A 23829-nucleotide genomic window follows, 5' to 3' on the forward strand; every position below is an offset into this window, starting at 1 on the left:
GGTACCACAATAAAATGCACTAAGTGCTATCTGTTAAGTGTGTGGCCAGGAAGTCCTTTTAGTTTTGTTAAAGACATGACAACCTCCCTAGTACTGGCAACTCTAAAAAATGCACCCAGTACACTCTGTAAAGTGGTTGCTGTTAGGAAAGGCATCCAGCCATGGAAACCATATCAAAATAGAAATGGAGGCTCAATGTAGTCTTCTGATCTGTTCAGTCCTATCAAACCATCCAACTCATGCAACCATGCCATGGAATACAGATGCGAAATGATGATGATCAACATCTCTGTTCAGCCCATGCCAGCATGGAAAATGGACGCTAAATGTTGATGATGATGATGATGATATATATATGTATAATTAAGGGCATAGAAAAAATTCTAGCCTATATGCTGAAAATAGATGCTAAATCATCTAACCACTTGAAAAATCATCACAAAGTTACATACAGGTTGAAATCAAGGGAGCAAACCAATGGAAATTAATAACAATATTTCTGGATTTGCCCAAAGGTTTTTCTTCATCAGCAGAGCATACGTATGGGAAATAAATGAGATATTTATAAATACCTACAGGAAAAATTGAAAAATATATATTAAAAAAATTTACAGAATGAGATAAAAATCCAAGGCTGTGAAAGATTTCAGAATATATATAAATAGGTCTTAACAGCTGTTTCCAGGATATTTTATATCTCCCTTCATCAGAGACGGTGTGAGAAAAAATGGTTAAGCAATAGTTATTCTAGATAAGATATGAAATAGAGAGTACAAAAACATATATATACATATTATATAATATTATATTCATTTACTTATCTTATCATTTAGCCCACCAAACTATCTCATCTTTTTAACTCTGAGCAAGCTGCATCTTTACCATCCTTTTCACTTGACTTCACTTTGACCTTCTCCTTCATCCTTCTTTTAAATCCACATATAAAGGCTGCTTTAGACCAAGCTCACCTCACCTACCCAATATTTGCTAACTTTACCCTGTTAGACACATCCTGCTCTACTACCAAATAGCACACTCTCTCTCAAGTCATTACCATTGCCACCCAACACCTTCTAGGGCATCCTTTAACCTTTCTTTTTCTCACTGCATTCACTTGCTGCTCCCACCCTTTTTTTCTCACTGTCCTCTCCACAACCACCTCATCTGAGAAGCTTTCTCTGCATCCACATTTGGTATAATGGTTGGATGGAATCCTCCGCCTCTCATTGCTTCATTACTCTCACAGCACCCAACCATTGTTCTCCTTGCTCTTCATTCTTTTCCTCATTGTCCCCTCCCCACAGATTCTCTGCCCCTTATAAAGGTAGGATAGCTTTGGATCTTCTCCCAAAACAACGCACCTCATTGCTTTTCCACTTTGTCCCACCTTTTTTCAATGAACCATGACACTAATCCTTTCCCTTTGCCTTGTCCCTTACCATCTTCCTTTCCCATTACTGTCCACTCTGTTACTCTTTCCACTACCACCTTCTTACAACTTTACATCTGTTCATCCCTCACCATCCTCATCACACCCTCTCTCATCTTCTTTCCTTCAATAATAAAAGCCACTTTAGACCCTCAGTCTTGCAAGTTGCAAGGTGGTCTCATTAGTGTTGGTGTCATGTAAAATAGCACCTGGTATACTTTGTAACAATGGTTGGCATTAGGAAAGGCATCCACCTATAGAAACTATACCAAAGCAAACACGGGAGCAAGCTGTCAACCCATACCAGTGTGGAAGATAGATAAAATGATGATGCTATATATACATGTATGTGACCCGATAGTTTGAACTATACATTTGCTAAGTGTTTTAGGTGCCTATCTAGTTGTGAGTATGCAGACACACCCTCTCAGCCCTCCAAAACTTGACTAATTGGAACATCAAGTGCAGCAGCCAACCAGCACTAATTTTCAGCCGATTAGACTGAAGCAACATGAAATGAAGTGCCTTGCTCAAGAACACAACACAGCTGATCCATCCACTCATCCATACATATACAGTACCTCGCAAAAGTCTTCAGCCACTTTAAACCATTGTAAATTTCTACTAATTGCTGACTTATAAGTGGATGTACATTGTTAATATTTCATGTGGCTTCCCTTAGCTTGAATAATTGCTTCAATGCACCTGGGAAGAGATGCGTACAATTCCTTCACCATCTTCACAGGTTTGAGATGTCATACTCTGATATGGAGCTTCCCACAGCTCTTCAAGATTGCATGGATTCTTCAGACAAACTCTTCTCTTTAGTTCTGTCCACATTTGCTCGATGATATTTAAGTCAGGGCTCTGAGCTGGTCAATCTTTCAATACTGTAACACCATCATCAGCCAAGCTCTGTTGTGTTGCATGCGACACATCCACTTATAAGTTGGCAACTGGTAGAAATTTACAATAGTTTAAAGTGGCTGAAGACTTTTGCACAGTACTGTATGTATATATTCATGTGCGTGTGTGTGTGTGTGTGTAGCAAAAACATCATGGTGAAGCCATTCTTTGCTGTTTGAAAATACAAAAATGTGTTGTTAAGTCATTTTGTTGTTTATTTCTTCAGATGACAAATTCTGTACAACATATCACTTACATAATTCTGCTGTAATTGTTAAAAATGTGTTGCTGATGAGATTTTATAGGCTTCAGGTGTTTTCTTTGCATTTGTTTTGTCTGTAGTACCTTGTACATGTATGTCTACTGGGTCTACTGTTTGGCTGTCATTTGATCTTTGACATGGGCTGGCATTAGCCACTTTTATGCCTAACTCCTCAGAATTCTCTTTCTATAGATATTGGATATTTTAGAAATTTCATTAACAATATTTTCTTTCCTCTTTTTTCTCTTGGTGTGAACTGGTTTTTAACGTATGCAGATGTCATTTTATATATATATATATAATATATATATATATATATATATATATATATAATATATATATATATATATATATATATATATTATATATATATATATATATATATATAAAGTTATGTTTGAAATATTTGCTTGTAGTATGAGGCTAATGAAATTAGATTATTGTGAAGTTGATGTATTTAACAGTATGTTTAAAAAGTTTAAAAAATATCAAATTATGATCTAGAAATAATATAATTGATAAAATCACACATATATATTTATATCTGTATGCACAACACTGCAGCAAGCTATCACATGCAGACACCACACCTCAATGCAGTACAACCATTTCATATACATACTACACCAACACATATGAAAACACCTGTACTACAACACATCTGTCACATAGATATACCATGCTGCAACACAAATATTACATAGATACACCACACCATATTGCATTGCACCACAACCATTGCAGACAAACTGCACTACAATACCACTGTTAAAGAGACACACAACACAACTGTCATATAGACTCACCACACAACATCATACAGCAGTGCAACTGTCACATAACCCCACCACACCACATTGCAGCACAACTGCCACATAGGCACATTGTACCATATTACAACATAACTTTCTCATAGACACTCCACACTGGAGTACATCTGAAACATAGTCACACTACACTGTAACAGAGACTCAGTAAACAACACTGCAGAGCAACTGTCACAAACACATCACACTGTGACACAACTACTATTAGACCCACCACACAGCACTAGAACACAACTGTGGCATAGACACAACTCATCACACTGCAGTACACCAGTCAGACACACCACACTGTAACAAAACTGCTACATAGACACACCACACACCATTACAGCAAAACTATCACACAAGCATACCATATCATACTGGATACCCTATGCTGTACTGTGAGACAACTGTTACATATACTCACCACATCACACTGCAACACAGCTGTCACATAGTCACTCTCTACTACACCAGTATCACTACTACAACACAACCACTCTTCACATCACTACACTGCCATTACTGACACACAACCATCCCCTCCACTACTATCACCCTCCTCTGCACTACCACTACCGCAATACATCACAACCACAGTCACCTTCCAGTATGCAACAACAATTACTACAGCACAATCACACTCCACTACCACAGTCACCCTCTATTATGTTACCACCATCAACACTACCACCCTCCACTACATAGTCACCCTTCTCCTACACCAAAATCACTACCATAGCACTACACCACCACCTTGCAGAGAGAAAAAGATCATCCATACAAATCATACAAAGACAGAAAATATAAAATGAATTATTTTCAAATCATAAAATATGATTGTCTATTTTAATTATGATAGTTTATTTACAATGATAAAGTTTGTATCAATAGAATTAATTTGTTTCTATTTTACTTCATTTCCATTCTATATTTCCTTATCAATTTACTTGTCTGTCCCCAATAAAAAAAAAAATTGATAATTAAGATTTTGTATTGTTATTCCTCTTGAATTATATGAGAATTTCATAAACTGATGTCTTTTTACTCTCTCCTCAACGAACATTACAACTTATATCTTTCATAAGCTATTAATTGAAACTCTTACAATAAAATTAATGTGAACTGCACATTTATTATCATATTATTATTAATTTTATTATTATTATTATATCATTATTATTATTATTATGATCATCATCATCATCATTATTTTTTATTGGTATTATTATGAGTATTATTTGTTTTTATCTCACCTTTCTTGTTTTTTTTTAATCTCACCTAATAATCTCTTTTTATTTATTCACAACAAATTGATGAACTTGAAATAATAGATTTGCGAAAAAATATTAAACTATAAATAAACAGCTTGAGCAACCCACTGCCAAACTATATCTTCTTGGTTTATATATATATATATATATATATATATATATAGAGAGAGAGAGAGAGAGAGAGATTATACATATTTGTGGCAGTCGATATCAGAATCACAAGACCACCAGATCAGATAGTCTGTCTTACAATGTTTAATTACTTGCCTTTATGTTCTGAGTTGAAATCTTGCCAGGTTTGACTTCAAATTTCATCCTACCCATGGTTGACAAAATAAAGTACCACTCAAGTTCACCCTATACCTTCCCTCCTACAAAAGAAGAAAACATGTGACCTTGAAGCTCTCCTTAATCTTCAGACCTATGCCATTTTCATAGCATCTTCATCATCCTCATCAGCATTAGCACCAGCATCATCACTTCCACCACCACCACCACCATCATCATCATCAACATTTAAATATTCATTTTTACAAGGCAGTGTAACTTGGATGGCATATCCATTCCACTTGATTCTGAATAATTTTCTCTATAAAACCCAGCATGCTAAAACATAACCTCATCTATTCTTCCTGTGTCTTCCTTGATCTTGTTCTGCTATTTGTCCCTTCAGTACACTGCACTGCTACCACAGCACTTACCATATCCATACATTATCATATGTTAATATGAATGCAACCATAAACGTTTCAGGTGGCTTTTATTTTATTTCAACTTCTTGATATTTCAGTTGAAACTAGATGGTAAATCCCAAGGAAACTTGTGATGTTTTTCATAAGAAAAAGGAAATACAAATAGTTGAGAATAGTGGAGAATTTCTATGCTGTGAGGAAGAAGGACAGTCTAGCATTTCTGACAGAACCCTTCCTCAGAGAGACATGAAATGTCAACTGGTGTTGATGGATAAATTGGGAATAGTGAGAGACAGGTAAAAAGAGAGAGAGAGAGAGAGAAGGAAGGAAGAGGGGGAGTTGTTATAGCAGTGAAGAATTAGGGGGGAAGAGGTGATAGGGAAGGGGAAAGAGGCAACAAGTGTTAATGGACAGGAATGCAGACACAAGGGTGGTCAGTATGAGAACAAATAAAAGGGAAAGGAATGCCAACAGATTTGAAAAACATGAGGGAAGGAGAGAAGATAATGACAGGAAGATACTATACAGATTTAGAAACACATATACACTTATATATGTAAATACACTACACTCATGTGCATTGACATTCACATACATGCATGAATATAAACATACATGTAAATGCATGCAAGCATAAATCTATGTGAATATATAAACAGTATAGTTATACAGCCACACACACACACACACACACACATACATTTATCTAGTCACCCTCATATATGTATATATTCATGCATATACACATCCTTGGCCTTTGTCATCCTTCCCCCCCCCTGCCACACACACACACCACCACCACCACTACCCCTGCTGTCTCAATCATACCACTTTGTCTCGAAAAACCTATTTATCCCAATTCTGAGTACTCATATCACTCATGCTTCCTACTCTGAAAAGGCTGGTAAGCAAGCAGAGATGTGGAGTTATGAGTCTTATTGAGGACCTAGCTACTTCTCTTGTGCTAGTGTCAGGAAAAATGTACACAGTACAGTCTGAAAAAAGTGTGGTTTGGAGGGCTCTTAGCCATGTTGAGGACATGCTGCTGCCTCTCTAGTGCTGCTACCACGAAAAAGTGTACCCAGTACTTTTTGTAAAGTGGTTGCTGTTAAAAAGGGAAGAGTCAAAAATGAAACACAAGAAAGATTACCTGATATATCTGGGTGAGCAACTCTCCAGATATGTTCTGACTCTGACTGTGATAATGACGATACAAGCATTCATAATACTGCATGTAGATGTATAGCAATGTGCATTGCTATATATATAGATGTGACATGTATACGTTACAGCTTCAAGCAGACTTCATCAGTTTATTTGGATGAGGGCACAATACTCTGTCCAGCTATTTTGGCTATATAAATGGAATGCAAAGCTTCTCATTTGTAGCCCTTTCACTCTACTACCAAAGGCCATGAGTAAACTGCTTTTTTTTTTTGCTTTTTTTTTTTACAATCTCTTATTTCAATGGCATACTGCTTGAGTAGTTGTCTTGCTGCAGTTATTCTTATGCTGCTTACATTCTGAGTTCAAATTCCCCAAGGTCAGCTTTGCTTCTTATCCATTCAAGATCTGAAAATAGAGTACCAGTTGAGTACTGGATCAATGTATTCAACTATTCTCCTTCTTTCAACATTGCTGACCTTGTGGCTAAAAGTCGAAATAGTATTTGTATTCTATTCTTTTATTCTCTTACTTGTTTCAGTCATTAGACTGTGACCCTGGTGGGATACTGCCTTGAAGAATTTTAGTCAAACAAATCTACCCCAGTGCTTTTTTTTTAAAAGTTTAATACTTATTCTCTAGGTCTCTTTTGCCAAAATACTAAGTTACAGGGACATAAACACACCAACCTCAGTTGTTGAGTGGTGGAGGGGGGTCAAACTTAGACACAAAGACACACATGCACACACACATACAAACATATATATATGATGCACTTCTTTCAGTTTCCGTCCACCAAATCAACTCACAAGGCTTTGATCACCCCAAGGCTATAGCAAAATACACTTGCCCAAGGTGCCATGCAGTGGGACTGAACCCAGAACTATAAGGTTTGGAAGCAAACTTCTTACCACACAGCCAATGCTATGCTTATATATTTGTATGTGTATATGTATACATATTTGAGAATGACTACGAAAATATGTCTCTGGTTATATTATTGTTTTTGTTTTGTTTATATATTCATGTATTTTCATGTTTATATAAGTGTATGACAGTGTGTGTGTGTGTGTGTGTGTGTGTGTGTGTGGTGTTTCCTTCCCATTACTTCCTTTCCCTCAAACTTTTTGGAATCATTTGACATACCTTTTCTCCTTTCTCCAACCATTTCCTCACCCCTCCCCCATAATACTTGTTGCTCTAACTGTTACCCCCTCCCCTAACAATTGTTACTTTTCTCAACCTCCTTTACCCCTCTTTCCTCTTCTCTTATTCTTCGCTATCATAGTAGTTTTTTTCCTCCTCTTTCTCACTAACTCCAATTTACTAATCCTTCAACAGCATTTGATATTTCATCACACTCCCACAGAGTATTCTGTCCTAGATGTTAGACCTTTCTTCCTGACTACAACAAAATGTATTTCACTATTTCATGTGTTTCACAGATGTTCTCATCTATCCTTATAACAGCTCATGCTATCCATGATACTTCATACTATTATCTGATTTTACTTACTTTTTTTCTATTGTCCACCATGTAGTAACATCTTTCTCCATACATCTCTCATACAAGTTCTCCTTGTGTTTGATAGATACCTGACAAGCAGCAGATGTTTTGTCAGGTATCTATTATAATGGATACACATCATCATCATTATCATCATTTAACATTCATTGTCCATGCTAGCATGAGTTGGACAGTTTAATCAGAGCTGGCAAGCTGGGGAGCTGCACCAGACTCCAGTCTGATTTGGCATGGTTTCTAAAGCTGATGCCCTTCCAATGTGTTCTGGGTGTTTTTACATGGTACTGCGGAAGCACTTTTACGTGGCACCACACTGGTGCTTTTATGTGGAACCACACTGGTACTTTTAAATGACACCACCTCAAGTGCTTTCAACACCAGAGGGACTAGTCTTAGTACTTCTGCTGTAGAGTACAGGTCTTCTTGAGTACAGCAAGGTGCCAAGCATCTTAGTCTTTTGTCATCTCACCTGAAAGGTTCAGTGTTCTGAGCTCTTTCTTTAAGTACTTCATTCCATGTCTTCCCTTTATAGCCGGTAACTTAGCAGTTCAATGAACAGAGGTCAATAAAACAATTTCCAGGCTGTAATAAATATTAGAGTTGAGTGTCTTTCAGTGTCTGAAAACACTTATAAAGCAGTGCCTTGGCATGACCACAGAAAGAAAATAAAAAGAATAGAGTTTTAGAATTATTGTGCGCTTATCTGTCTATTTTAAATTACCCTATTTTAATGGAGTAATGAAATGTAATAGCTTGCATATGTCATCTGCATGAAAGACAATAAATTTGTGCTGACGTATTTAATATAATGAGTCATCATCATCATCATCATTTAATGTCCATTGTTCATGCTGCTGGCATGGTTTGGATGGTTTGACCAGGGCTGGCAAGCTGGAAGGTTACACCAGATTCCAGTCTGATTCAGCATGGTTTCTATAGCTGGATGCCCTTCCTAACACAATCACTCTGATAGTGTAATGGGTGCTTCTACACGCCACCGGCATGGGTGCCATTTACTTGGCTTGATGGGTCATCTTCTCAAGCACAACATAATGCCAAAGGTCTCAGTCATTGTCTCCATGAAACCCAACACTTGGAAGGAACTCAGCCACTTTGCCTCTGTGAGGCTCAATGCTCGAAATGAACTCACTTCTGTGAGGCCCAGTGCTTGAAAGGAACTCACCTCAATGAGGCCCAATGTTCGAAAGGAACTTGCATTCGTGAGACCCAATGCTGAAAAGGAACTCAGCCACTTTGCCTCCATGAGGTCCAACACTCGAAAGGTACTCTTTACACACCACCAGCATGGGTGCCAGTTACATGACACCAGCATCAGTCACGACTATGATTTCACTTGGCTTGACGGGTCTTCTCAAGCACAGCATGTCGCCAAAGGTCTTGGTCACTAGTCATTGCCTCTGTGAAGCTCAAAGTTTGAAGACCATGCTTCACCACCTTGTCCCATGTCTTCCTGGGTCTACCTCTACCTCAGGTTCCCTCCATATTTAAAAATAATGAAGTGAAAAGAAATAAACATTAGTTCAGTGATTGATAATTTCAGAAATTGTGAGAGAAAACTCTGGACAATCTTATTAAACTTCTTCATCAAAGCATAGACTTCTTCACCATACCAAAGTAGTAAAAAGAGAATCACTAAACACATGTACAATAATGTACATAAGCAGGTGCAAAAAATTAGCCTATTTAAAAATTAAATCACTGACGTAAATTACTCAGAGGTGCCATCTACATGAAAAACCATAGTTAAGTTGATTTCAAAATATTTAATACAGTATGCATTTAAAAAATAAAATTTAATTTAACTTCCATCATAGCTGTCTACAACAACTTTTTGATCAGCACCCTCTGGTAATATGTCTGTTCAGAGTCATCTAGGAGATATAATAGATATCACATTCATTATTCATGGCATCCTGAGCTTTATCATATTTATATCTTTCCTCACCTAAATTTAAAGTTGTGAGTGTATTATCAGGGCAATCATCACCTGGAACACAAGAGCACTGATAAACTGCTGTCTATGGTCCTTTTCCTTCGCATATGAAATGTTCAAGCCATGTGGATCAAATTTCAGAATTTCCCTAGAAATATTATTTCTCTCAGCCTGATGAGATTAGTATTCAGCCATGTGAATAAATGTGATTTAGTATGATGCTGTGTTCTTCAGAGACTGTTAATGTCCATTTTTAGAACAGACAGAATCTTTAAACAAATTTCAAGTTTCGCTACTGCTGCCATGGTGCAATATACATGATCAAAGTGATTGAGAGTTAATGATAAATGCTCTACTTCATAAAAGACCCCACTCGAGGGAAACAAGAGAGTAACACGCGTATTCTAACAAATCTTTTCTTATAGATCCTCCTATAGGAATTCTCCCATCCTAGAAATAATCTTTGATTTCAATGATTATTTTCTTTACCTACCTCCTTCTACCCCATAGTGTTCATATTGTAAATCACACCAATACATTTATTGTACTTGATTCCCTATCAGCATACCTATGTTCGTGATACACCTCTTTTGTACTTATTGATTTTATTATCTATATATTTCCTTCCTGTAATACAGTAATACACAAACATTGATACGTTTTAATTGCTGAAGACTGCTCATTTTGCTTTTTCATGGGAATTATACTACTTATTCAATTACAGATTCTTAAGATCAGAATTATGAATGTTACTGTTTGTACAGCTTTTTTATTTTCTTCCCTATGAAATTAGCTTATCAGTTTATTTTTACTGAAAAAGGAAATCATACATCGCACCCAGTTTCTTTGGCTGATTTCTTAATATTAGTATATTCTTAGAATTGTCTCAGATATAAAAACTAAATATATATGTAAGAAAAAATGGGATGTAAAAAGTATTTTATTTGTGATATTTCTGAGAAATAATGTCATTAAACACCTAAAAAATAGAACCAGACAACAAACACTATGCAATTATGAAATGATTGTAGTCCAAACATTGTAGTGAAATTCAATATGGAGCCAATTTTACTTTTGTTTTTCAAATCTTCTCATTTATTACTTTGATGATTTTTCTAGTAATTCAAACTGGAATCTGTACTTGGTCACATCAAATCATAAATTAGTGGATGTTTATTATTTTGCCGCAAGAAGAATTTTGCAAATAAAACCAATTCTGTACTAACACCAAAAGCTTTATCTATAGTAAAATTTGTACTTGGTGCACTTTATAGTATTGACTAATAGTTATTTAGTTGTTCAAACTATATAATTTTCTCTTCTTTTATTCTTCTCATAAGAAATCATTTTGTAGAAATGCATACTTACTAGAATTCTTATTTTAAATGGAACATTCATATTTAGAATGTTCTATTAGAGGTCACCATGTTGGTTATTTCATGGAATCCATTGAATTAGAATTGCAATAATAAAGATTTCTATAACATATTTTACCATTATTTATATTGTATTAATGCAAAACTTCTTAGTTTATATATATATATATATATATGCCGCAGTCAAATGACTGAAACAAGTAAAAGAGTAAAAGAGTAATATAGGTACCCTAGTGACTTAATATACTGCAAACATCAACTAAATACTACCTTAATATTGCTTTTTTTGTCCTTTATTTATTTTGTTTATTTATTTTAAATTGAGTTTTCCCTACCAACCTTTATTATGTAATTGGAGACTTTATGTAACCAGAACTGCCATTTCCACTAGTCTTATTATAATGATTCTAATTGGTTGCCAGTGAGAAGTTAAATATTCTAAACCATCGATTAATGTTTGCAGCAAAGCCAGAATTCCTGAATAAACCAGCAATCAAACTATTCTTGTCTTTAGCTACTATTTCAAATGAGTAATCTTTAGCATCAGTTGGATGTTATTTTATTATCAAATACAAGGTTATCAATATCATATTCAACATTTTTATAATTATCCCATCCTAGTGTAGAGTGAGAAAAATAAGAATTTTCATTGATTGAGGAAAATATTTTTTTTTTCAAAACGTACAATTTTTATTTTTTTATAAACATTTTAAAATTTATATCTCATTCTTTGTTTTCTATTTACAGTTCCTGATAACCTTCTGTTCTACACCCTCACTGGAACTGGTCAAGTTGGTTTTCATGCTGTTGGCTGGCCGGTCACTCCTTATTTAACATTGGTTGGATGGAGCTCAAACCCAAGTGCTATCACCTATGACCCCATTGAAAAAGTAAGAGAGTTAATTGGTTTTTATACAAAACAGAATGAATGACAAGATGCAGTACAGTTTTTACTCAATGACTTCAATATTGATTACCTTCTAATTAGTTGGAGTAGCCTTTAAACTGGTATTTGAATATAGATGCTATTTTTTGTTGTTTCTAGCTAAATCACAAGGAAAAATTTCAAAGACAAATTTCATCAAAATTCTTTCAGAACAGATGTATTCTATGTTAGAAGTAAATATACCATCAAATTACAGCTAATTATTTCCATGCATGACCATTACCAAAGACTTGTAGAGAATGAAAACTTTAATGTAGTTTCAAAGTAGAATATTATGTAAATATGTACAACAGTAAAACTGAGCTCTTTGAGGAGAAATTGTTTGATCATTCCAAACAATTGCTATCCTGTCAAACCTGATTAGTGAGGCTTATTCAATAGCTATGTTCTTACTTCTCATTTCTACTCATGTTACACAATTTCCTCCACTCTTATTGGGTTATGCTCATTAAATCAGAACTGAAGTTCTGTATATCGACCTCTACTATGAACTCTAGTATATATAAATTGATTTTATAGTGTGATAACTATCTCTACTATATGTAGACTGATACTATAGCGAGGTGACTACCAATCTATCTTGTCCTGTGGCCTTTATGACTAGTGGTACCATAGATGTTGGAGGAGGAAGATTAGTAATTCAGCAACCAAAATGACAGTCTTTGGTTGACAGCTGATGAGGATGGATGTAGCATGTGAAGAAGTATGCTGTATTATGGTAATGATAGGGATGTGTGTGCCAGCCAGCATGGAAAAACGAACATAAAATAAATGAATATATATATATATATATATATATATATATATATATACTCAAAGAGCAATAAAGATTCAAGTTAATTTAAAAAATTTACTTGAATATGGTACCTAACTTAGATGCACCAAAAAAAAACTATACTGATTTAACAATACAGTAATGTGGGGTGATTATAAGCGAGAAAGAAGCAACAAGAATGGATAGGTTTTTAGTACGATCGTTTCATACAAGGACAGGTTTTATTAAAGTTGCAAAGATTACAGCATATAAACGAGTCCCGTACTCATCAGCTAAAATACATGTAAGTTCTCTAGACATCCTAGTGTTTGAGGCTATACTCATGAAGTAATGCAGATAATTAAACAGATTTCTAAAGTTCATTAAAGTTCCTTAAAGATGATGTATAGTCTTATCACAGAATTTTAAAAAAGTTTTGATAGCATCACAGAGAAGGTGACCTAATCCATATGAATTTCCATAGATATGATGAGGGATTATATACTCACAGAAGACAAATTTATCCATTGTTATTAGCATTACAGAGAGGGTGAATTAATCCTTTGTATATATGCACAGATTCCAATGGTGTAGATGTAAATTTCCAGAGAAATGGAGATGAATTTCATATTCACAGGCGATAAATTTTACAATGGTTGAACACAATGAGGTAGGTACCAATCCTTGTTATATGTTATATGAACCTTTAAGAGTTAAATAGCTACAGCCTCTTGTGAATAGCAGTAGTGTGATTAATATGGCAAACACCTAATCATATAACAAGGATTGGTACCTACCTCATTGTGTTCAACCATTGTAAAATTATCGCCTGTGAATATGAAATTCATCTCCATTTCTCTGGAAATTTACATCTACACCATTGGAATCTGTGCATATATACAAAGGATTAATTCACCCTCTCTGTAATGCTAATAACAATGGATAAATTTGTCTTCTGTGAGTATATAATCCCTCATCATATCTATGGAAATTCATATGGATTAGGTCACCTTCTCTGTGATGCTATCAAAACTTTTTTAAAATTCTGTGATAAGACTATACATCATCTTAAGGAACTTTAATGAACTTTAGAAATCTGTTTAATTATCTACATTACTTCATGAGTATAGCCTCAAACACTAGGATGTCTAGAGAACTTACATGTATTTTAGCTGATGAGTACGGGACTCGTTTATATGCTGTAATCTTTGCAACTTTTAATAAAACCTGTCCTTGTATGAAACGATCGTACTAAAAACCTATCCATTCTTGTTGCTTCTTTCTCGCTTATATATATATATATATATATATACACACACACACACCTACACACGTATACACACACATATTTGTATTTATGGGAAATAAGTTTTTTTAAAAGTAGTGTGTTGAAAATATGACTAGGTTCTGATTAAATTTTTTTATAATATTTTCTCATATCTGCATATCAAACCCTTGTAGTTTGTTTTGAACAACAAAGTTCCCAAATTCATCTTTATCATCATTTCCAGGGTATCACAGCCTCATCTTCAGAATGTGATTTTATCTTCTCTGCTACCCTATAAGTGTGCGTGTGCATGTGTGTGTATGTGTGTGTATGAATGTGCTTGAATAAATATAAATTGTATGTGTATGTTTTTTGTTTAGTAAAGACTGGATAGGTTTATTTGAGATGTTTCGCCTAAATATAACTATTACTAAATAATAGCTAACTTCCAAGATTATACACTATTAGCATTACCCCTTAGGAAGCCAAATGACATGATGAGATAGACCCATAAGAAATCTAATCACACTCAGCTATTGTTAGGAATTTGGCTGCTGTAAAGAAATTTTCAACTTATCCTCCAATAACGAAATTATAAGAAGCTACCCAGGAATAATTTTGGTGACAATATCCTATCGACCCAAAAGGAGGTCTGGTTCACACACACCCTCATAACTCTGACTCCACTACAAATATTGTCAAGAAAATCCTATATCTTGTAAATCACCACTTTCCAACTACATATATATATATATCATAAGCTCCTTAATGAACATAATGAGAAGATGAGCTACTCCTCTCTAAACAATATCAATTCAAGCATCACACATTATAACTGAAAACACACATCCACATGAATAGATGTGTGTGTGTACATACATATATATATATATATACACACACACACACACCAATATCTGCCCCTACACCACCATATTTAAAACATATGTTTTGTCATGTTTGTATGGGTACTTCAGTCTTCTCTAGCACTGCATATCACCAATCAATATAGCTCTTGGTCATCTTATTCATGAGATGAATAACTTGAGATCAATTTTCACAAACCTTCAGTCTTCCTCATCCAGGGGAACCATTCATTTTGAGTGTTTAGCGCTTCTGTACACATTGCATACCTGTACTATCACTGCCTTGCACATTATACCTGGTTTCTCTTATAGACAGTTTTCCTCTCAGTTCATTTGTACTCTGTCATTTATGTTCACTAACATAACATATCCTGAGGAGCACTCTTGCTCCATTTGTCACTCATCTTTACAAACAAAACCTTTGTGATCAAGGCCCATGTCTCACTACCATACAGCATCACATGCTAGGGATGTGTGTGTATGTGTATGCGTGTATGTATGACAAGTGTAGTATGTATGACAAGTGTGGTATGTATGACAAGTGTGCCTGAGGTTTTAAAGACTTAGTAGCTCAGTTTTTATGTTATTTCAAAGAACAAATGAAAGCCATTTCCTTCACTTTCAGACTGTCTATTGGAGTGATGTCACTGAACACGCCATTTATACTTCAAACCTTGATGGATCAAACAGAAATATTTTCTTAAATGCCTCCCACGGTATAGCAATAGTCGATGGTTGGTATATCTTTGATCTTAATTTTCTTTATCACCCAGAGTAAATAGTCAAGTCTAAATAAAAGAAATATCTATAATAAGAATAATCTTAATATTTATCTTGAAAACTATTCCTACAAAGCTCAAATTTATTTACAGTGATGATTACTTGTCTCCAGACATACTTCCTCTGTATTCTTTTCTCAGCCAAATCTATAATTGTTCTCGTCAGTTCATTAACAAATATTATTTGCTTAATACAGTCAGGTTCTGAATAATTATAGATATTTGAATCAAACCTGATTAATCTTGTATTATTAGTACACCATAACTCTATTAACATGAGTTGATTCAAACTCCCAGGTGTTCATATATCAGTCAACCTTTCCTCAGCTTAATGTTCACCCTGCCTGATAAAGAAAACATTTTTAAAGTCTAATGATTACTTGATTTTCTTTGAATGTAAAGGAAATTTAAATTCAGCAGTGATGTGCAGAGGAACTTTTACCATTTTATCATACAGTCAATTATTGCAAAATCAATATGAATGTGTGGTGTGCAAACATCACGCCTCATGAGTGCATATCTCTTTAGAATGTTGTGTTCACAAGTGGGAAAATTATTGGTACTGTTTTCTCCAACCTCTATGGCAGAGTACCCTAAGTTAAGTGCTATTGCCCCCTTTGGAGACATAATGATCTCATAAAGGAGATGGCAGATGTCAAGTAAGTGCTGGGAATACTGGGTGTTTGGAGGGGGGGGTTAAAAAGAAACAAATGATAAAATATTTAAACTAGGTGCAACACTTACATCTGAACATTTTTTTTAAAAATCTCTGTTGAGACTAAAATGCAAAAAAGACTGTTATCAGTGAGAAAGTATTTTTTATCATAAGTTTGAATTAGCCAAGGTCTTGTATATGAAATTTGGCAGCTGAGAAGTATGCAGAAACCCCTTAGATGGGCTGTAATCTTTTCTTAGAAGTAATCTTGTTTAACACCACCATTTGATCCTTGGATGATTTCAGTGGTTTTCACTCTGTTGCAAGCCATTTGGACCAGGTAGCCAGTCTGAGGATAACATACTCTTTTTCTCCTGCTAGTGACAGAGACTCTGAAAAAGAGACATCAGTGTTGCCATTTAACCTCTGACTAAACCATAAGAAAGAAAATTTTTTTTTTGTTTTTGTTTTTTTTTTAGAATTAAGGAACAAAATAATAATAATGTCAGCATCAACAGAGATCAAACCAAATCTTTGCAGTAATCAATTCAATAAAAGACTAGACCTGTTTTTCAAGATAACTCAAATAAATTCATAACTGAATTATTAAAAAACAATCTCATAAGAAAAGAATTCTATTCTATCTCTTTCTTAAGAAAAGCCATATTTTCTTATTTTCCTCACAATTACATTATTCCTTGTATTTACTGTTTATATATATGTACATGTAAATATATATATATATATATATATATATATATATATGTGTGTGTGTGTGTGTGTGTAATGTCAGAGTAACTTATTACTTTATTTCATTTTGCCATTTTATAAAGTCTCTTTATATAATATAAAAACTTATTGTTATTATATTTCCTCTTCTTTTTAAATATTGTTTATTTATCATTGTAACTTATCATTACACTGTTTCTCCTCACTACTCTACAAACTCTGAAACTATCATTTTGTATTTATATACCAGAGGCATCTGTTAGTCTCTCAAGACCATCGATCTGTTCCTGGAAAAACTTGCTTTAATTTTCTTGGCAGAGCAGCATCTGCTGTGACTATAGAGACTTACAGGTGAAGACAGTCTCAGCTGCAGTGACTGCATTTTAAGGCACTATCTGCCAGCCTTGTGTGTGTTTGCATAGCGAGGTCATTGCCAGTACCGCTGGACTGGCTCCTGTGCAGGTGGCACATAAAAAACACCATTTGAGCGTGGCTATTGCCAGTACTGCCTGACTGGCCCTCATGCCGGTGGCATCTAAAAGCATCCACTACACTCTCAGAGTGGTTGGCATTAGGAAGGGCATCTAGCTGTAGAAGCTCTGCAAGATCAGATTGGATCCTGGTGCAGCCACCATCTGGTTCGCCAGTTTTCAGTCAAATCGTCCAACCCATGCTAGCATGGAAAGTGGACGTTAAATGATGATGATGATGATATATATATATTCACACTCCCACACTAATAATTTATTACTTTATTTTTTATTATTTTATAAGCTATTTTTATATATAGAAACCTTAGTGAAAAAGCATGGCCTAGTCATTAGGACTGTTGAGCTCACATTCATAAAGTCATGAGCTTGATTTGTGGGACTAGGCAGTGCATTGCATCCTTCAGCAAAGCACATCATTTCACATTACTCCAGTCTGCTCATCAGAAAATGTGTACCGACAGACATATAACCCACTCTCCTTCCAGCTGGCCACATCCTGAATGTCCCACTGGGTCAAGGGCGATACAATGCAAATAGTGTCTATGTCTCTTCACAACAACATAGGCACCTAAAACAATTAGCAAAAGTATGATACTATCTACCAAGTCATACTCACTTGTGAGTAATGGCTAAGTTCAAACAACTTCATGCTACTCTATATGTTCTGTTTATGTATTATAGTAACCTCAATCTACTTTATATACTGTGTTTATATACCATAAACATACATCACTATTCTATTTCTTGATACTTCATCACCCTATAACAAGGGTTGACAATATGGTAGCTAAAGAATTACTTTCATTTCTCACAGGTTTAGCAATTGATTGGTTACAGAGACGTCTGTACTTCACTAACCTTGGTCTAGACTTCCATGGAGTTGATGGGTCAACCTGTTCCTCTCATACCATTGAGATGATTAGTTTGGATGGTAGAATACGACAAACCATTATTACTGACTTACAGAAGCCTCGTGGCATCACTATTGATAACCAGAATGGGTGAGTTGTTTGTTTTTGTTTTGTTTTTTTTTTGTAGTGATTACTTAAAGAAAGGATCATGTGTTTGTGCTCCTGGCACTGTATTTGTATGTGTGTTATTAAGCACCAGGTCAACCGTAGTCAAGTTGACTTATGATAGCAGTCTTGATCATCCTTTTTTTTTTAAATATATGTAAGACTACATTATTTAATGTGTTCTTTCCTTATTGAACATGATAGAATGTGATTTGAGGAAGATTTGGCTGCAATTTCTAGCATGTCAGACGATTACATATGGATTCTTTCAGTGACTCAACAGAGGCTCCTTTGTTGTTTTATGGTATGTGAGTATGTCTGTGTGAACATTTTAATGTATCTACATGTGTCTATATGTGTGAGCATATATGTGTGTGGAGGGTCTTTCAATTCTTGATGGATTTGTAGAAATACTGCTATGAAACACAACATGTCTTAAGCATTTATAGACCTGACATAGCTCATTCCTCTCCAGATCAGATCTCAGCTAATTTTTTTCCAGAAAGACAGACAAACAAACAGAAGGAAAGAGAAACAGAAAGAAGAGAATCAACTGCAGTACATGACTAGTACTTTATTTATTGATACCAAAAATATAAAAGGCAAAGTTGACTGTGTAATATTTGAACTCAGATCACAAAGAGCTAGAAGGAATGTCACAAGATAATCTCTCTGATGCCCTAATGATTTGCCCATGTGGTTACCTTACATGTATGCATATGGAGGTGGTGCAAGTAAAAAGACAATTGGTACACTGTATGGTTTTCAAAATTGAAGTGTTTTCAGACACTAAAAAAGGAGAATAATTTTTCTTGGTACTGTCCCCACTCCAACAATATGTGGTTTCTGTGAATGACTATCAGAGTTTATAAAAGTTGTCTGTTTGTAGTAAGATGGTTAAACTATTTGATACATCCATTATATTTTTGTCTGATGTAGTTGTGAAGTTCAGCGTCTAACTCTGCCTATGTTTATATACCAGGTTGAGTCAAAAGTTTTTTCAAGTTTTAATTAATAGTTCAAACAAAATACATACGCAAAGTGTTTATTCATTAAAATATATCCTATCATATTCTGTTGTCTGTTGCTTTTGTTGTGCCAGGTGCTCAATTCCATGCTTACATCGTTTGGCTGGTTTAGAGGTAGAGAACTCCCTACACACGTTTTCAACCTCATCCACATTGTTGAACCCCTACCCATGCAGGAAATGAGCCATGACTCAGAAAAGGTGGTAATTTGATGGTGCAAGGTGTTTAGATTTTAGGCAAGGTGAGACAGCACTTCCAACCCCTCAAGTTCCTCAAGTCTATGCTGAGTTCCTCAAGTTTATGAACACATTGGTAGTGTGTGCTGGGACATTGTCATGCTCTAGAAGTGTGTGTATTTGATTGAACAATACTGGGAAGCAGGCTTTCAAAGCTTCAGGTATTCACTGCAGTTGTAAAGCATAAAAGTTAGTGTTCACAGTATGACCTTCCATTCAAACCACACTTGTTTGATGAGTTCTGAAACCTGACCAAAATGAAGCCTGTAATTTCTCTTATTAGGAATATAGATGCATTTCCATCCCCAGTTACAATTTAACACCAAAATTGGGCATCTCAATGATTTTCCAACAGTTGTTTACAAACATTCACATGTCATTGAGCCTGATCATTGGTCAATTCAGAAGTTTCTTAACTATCTGTTCACAAGGCAAAGCTAATGGAGATATCAACTGATAGTTCTGCCAACAATATATGAATGCTTGTGCTTGGCTGTTGCTTAGCTATTTCAAGCAAGGCCTCATCATCCACAACTGAAGATCTCCCTGACCTCAGATTGTCATTGAGGTTGATGACACCTTCTTTGAAATGTGTGAACCAGTTTTGTGCCACACATTTATAGACAGTTCCTGAGCTTTCCACATCATTAATTTCTTTTGCTGTCACTCACTCAGAACTTTTCCCTGCATGTAGCATAAAATGGCTCTGATTGAAATTTTTAGATTACTCATTACCAAACCTGTAAAATAAAAAATAATTTTGATTCAACCCAATATGTTTGCTTGCACTTCTATGTGTAGCCTTTATTTCTAACAACATGATTCTATTTCTGTGTTTGTGTATGTGTATATGCTTATATTTGTGTGTGTGTGCCTATATGTATATTCATGTGTATGTGTGTGTTTATGAATACTTATATATATATTTGTGTCTATGCTTGTGAGTGTTTATTTGTGTATATGTCAATGTGTGTGGCATATACACAAATATATCTGTATTTGTATGTTTGTTTGTTTGAGTATATATACATATGTACACAAGTGCATGCATGTATTGGGTTAAATCCGACTGTGTGTATCTATATCTGTTTGTAACTACACTGTAAGGGTTTATTTTAATTCATTTCAAAATTGTTGATGACCACATTCTAAAATTCTTTGAAGAAATAGTTATTTTAGAATATTTGATTAAATCACAGATTTCCAACTTAATGTATTCTACTACCATATAATAACAACAACAGCAACAACAATAACATGATAGGAATAATAATAATATTAATTCTCTCATTTATTGGTCACAAGAGTCTCATTCATACAATAATGTGTTACAGGAGGTTTTACAGGAAGTGTCAGAATATGCAAATACTGTTATATAAAAACGAAGTGGCTTGCAGAAAGTGTGTTATACAAAATATAAAGACCTTAAAATTTTGAAGCAAATAAATATATACAATAGATAAATATATATATATGTGTGTGTGTACAATTGTAAATAGCTAAATACAAATAAAATTCAAATAAAATCAAATAAGGAAAATCAATACATGTTTAAGAAAACACCTCTTAGATTGGATGACAGCACCTAACTTCCTCTCCTGATTCTTACATTTGAAGCTTAATTTCTCATCCTCTTTTCACATATCATCTACTTGGTCCTCCACCAGGTCATTCAGAATTCATCCATGATTTAAGCACCTTGGAATCCCTTGTAAACCTGAGCAAAGCTTTCTGCTTGGATCCATTCCCCTAGTGTGCTTTTTTTTTTGTTATATATTTTGCCCATTCATTCATACAATAAAATCATACATATGAGGAGGTACCAAAAAAACCCAGAATTTTACATTATTTTATTAACTTAGTTTTACATGTTTACACTTTTATCACCTTCAAAATTTTCTCCATTTGAAGCACTGTATCAGTCCAGATGCATTTTCCAGTGTTCAAAGCAGTCCTGGAACTTTTGTGAAGTGTTGCCCTTTAACACCTCCATCATTTTTTCCCCACCTCTTCCACATCTGAAAATTCCATAGCAGCAGCTTTCATCACCAGTGATGACTTTTGGAAAAAGATCAACTTCCAACCGTTCTTTCATTTCACAACATGCATTCATTTGTGACTGCTTTTAATCTTCTATGAGCAAGTGAGGCACAAATTTTGCTACAACTCTTTTAATTCGCAATTCCTCACTCAAAACTTCTTGGCATGAACTTTAGGATACACCAATCATATCAACTAGTTTGTCAATTGTTCAGCGACTCCAAGATCAGTTCATAAATTTTCACGATGTTTTCATTCACTTGGGAAGTCAGTGGTTGACCTGAATGTGGTTGGTCTTCAAGCAACAAGTGATCATTCCTAAAACGTGAAAACAATTCATAAACTTGTGATTTGCTCGTGGTAGCATCCTTGTAAGCTGTTTGAAGCATGACAACTGTTTTGGCCGCTGTTTTCCCCAGCAGAAAACAGAATTCCATGGAAGCATGTTGTTTCTTCATTTCAGCCGTCATAAAAATCAACAAACAGGGGAGAAGACTGCAAAACAAAGACACACTATGTAGCAGTATGACTTCACTCGATGATGCTGGTCAGCAGACTGATGCCTGAGGGTTGTATCAAGTGGCTTCTAGCAACAGAAGCCTAAACTGCAAGTTTGTCCCACAGAGAATGTTTCTAGTTACTTTTGGCTACCCCCTCGTAGGTGTTAAAAATGTGAGGATGAACATTATAAATGTTCTATATAAAATCAAGGGGAGGAACAATGACATTATGCAACACTCTTACTCTTTTACTTGTTTCAGTCATTTGACTGTGACCATGCTGAAGCACCGCCTTTTAGTTGAGCAAATCAACCTCAGGACTTATTCTTTGTAAGCCTAGTACTTATTCTATCGGTCTCTTTCGCTGAACCGCTAAGCTACAGGGACGTAAACAAACCAGCATCAGTTGTCAAGCGATGTTGGGGGGGACAAACACACACACATATATATATATATATACATATATACAACGGGCTTCTTTCAGTTTCCGTCTATCAAATCCACTCACCATGCTTTGGTCAACTCGAGGCTATAGTAGAAGACACTTGCCCAAGGTGCCACACAGTGGGACTGAACCCAGAACCATGTGGCTGATAAGCAAGCTACTTACCACACAGCCACTCCTACACCTAACATGTTATTTTTATTTTTAAATTGCACAAAATATCTATGTACCTTTTTCTTTTTTTGGTGTCTTTCTTTTCTTCCCATATTATTAACTCTTTTTGCCTGTATGCCATTCCTGTTCACTGCTCATCTGATTCCCCTTCCTCATTATCACAAGAAAATGGAGTGATACTACTGGCATGAAGGTTCTCAGTTTCCTGGTTGTTAACTCCTGGATTTGAGAATGAGGAGAGTTTTTCGGCCATCCTCAGAGCTTCTAGCATTTGGTTTGCTTTCTTGCACTATGTTCAAATTTAAAAATTAGGATGTAATCCTATATGCCCTAACCTGAGTAGCAGAGGAGCTATCATTTCGCACATCAACCAGGGCTACAGTCATTTGTTCCTTTGAAGATGTCCTGATAAAAAACTCTGGCAGGGATGTGCTATTTCTGGTCAAATAACTGTGTGAAGTAGATATTTTCTCAGCCAGATAGGTCATGTTTGGTACCTCTGTTTCTGGCAG

General features: G+C 35.2%; 1 protein-coding gene across 2 annotated transcripts in view; it reads left to right on the forward strand.

The window, feature by feature from the left end:
* The window catches only part of LOC115216733 (low-density lipoprotein receptor-related protein 6-like), a 719088-nt gene that overhangs the window by 622176 nt on the left and 73083 nt on the right, over nucleotides 1-23829 (forward strand). For both annotated transcript variants that reach the window (XM_029786291.2, XM_029786282.2), the window contains exons 8-10: nucleotides 12139-12281; nucleotides 15850-15958; nucleotides 18693-18879. In XM_029786291.2, the coding sequence (XP_029642151.2) occupies nucleotides 12139-12281; nucleotides 15850-15958; nucleotides 18693-18879 (439 nt within the window). The remainder of the gene's footprint in view (nucleotides 1-12138; nucleotides 12282-15849; nucleotides 15959-18692; nucleotides 18880-23829) is intronic.

The sequence above is a fragment of the Octopus sinensis genome, linkage group LG1 (genome assembly GCF_006345805.1).
Source record: "Octopus sinensis linkage group LG1, ASM634580v1, whole genome shotgun sequence".
NCBI classification, from domain to species: Eukaryota; Metazoa; Mollusca; class Cephalopoda; order Octopoda; family Octopodidae; genus Octopus; species Octopus sinensis.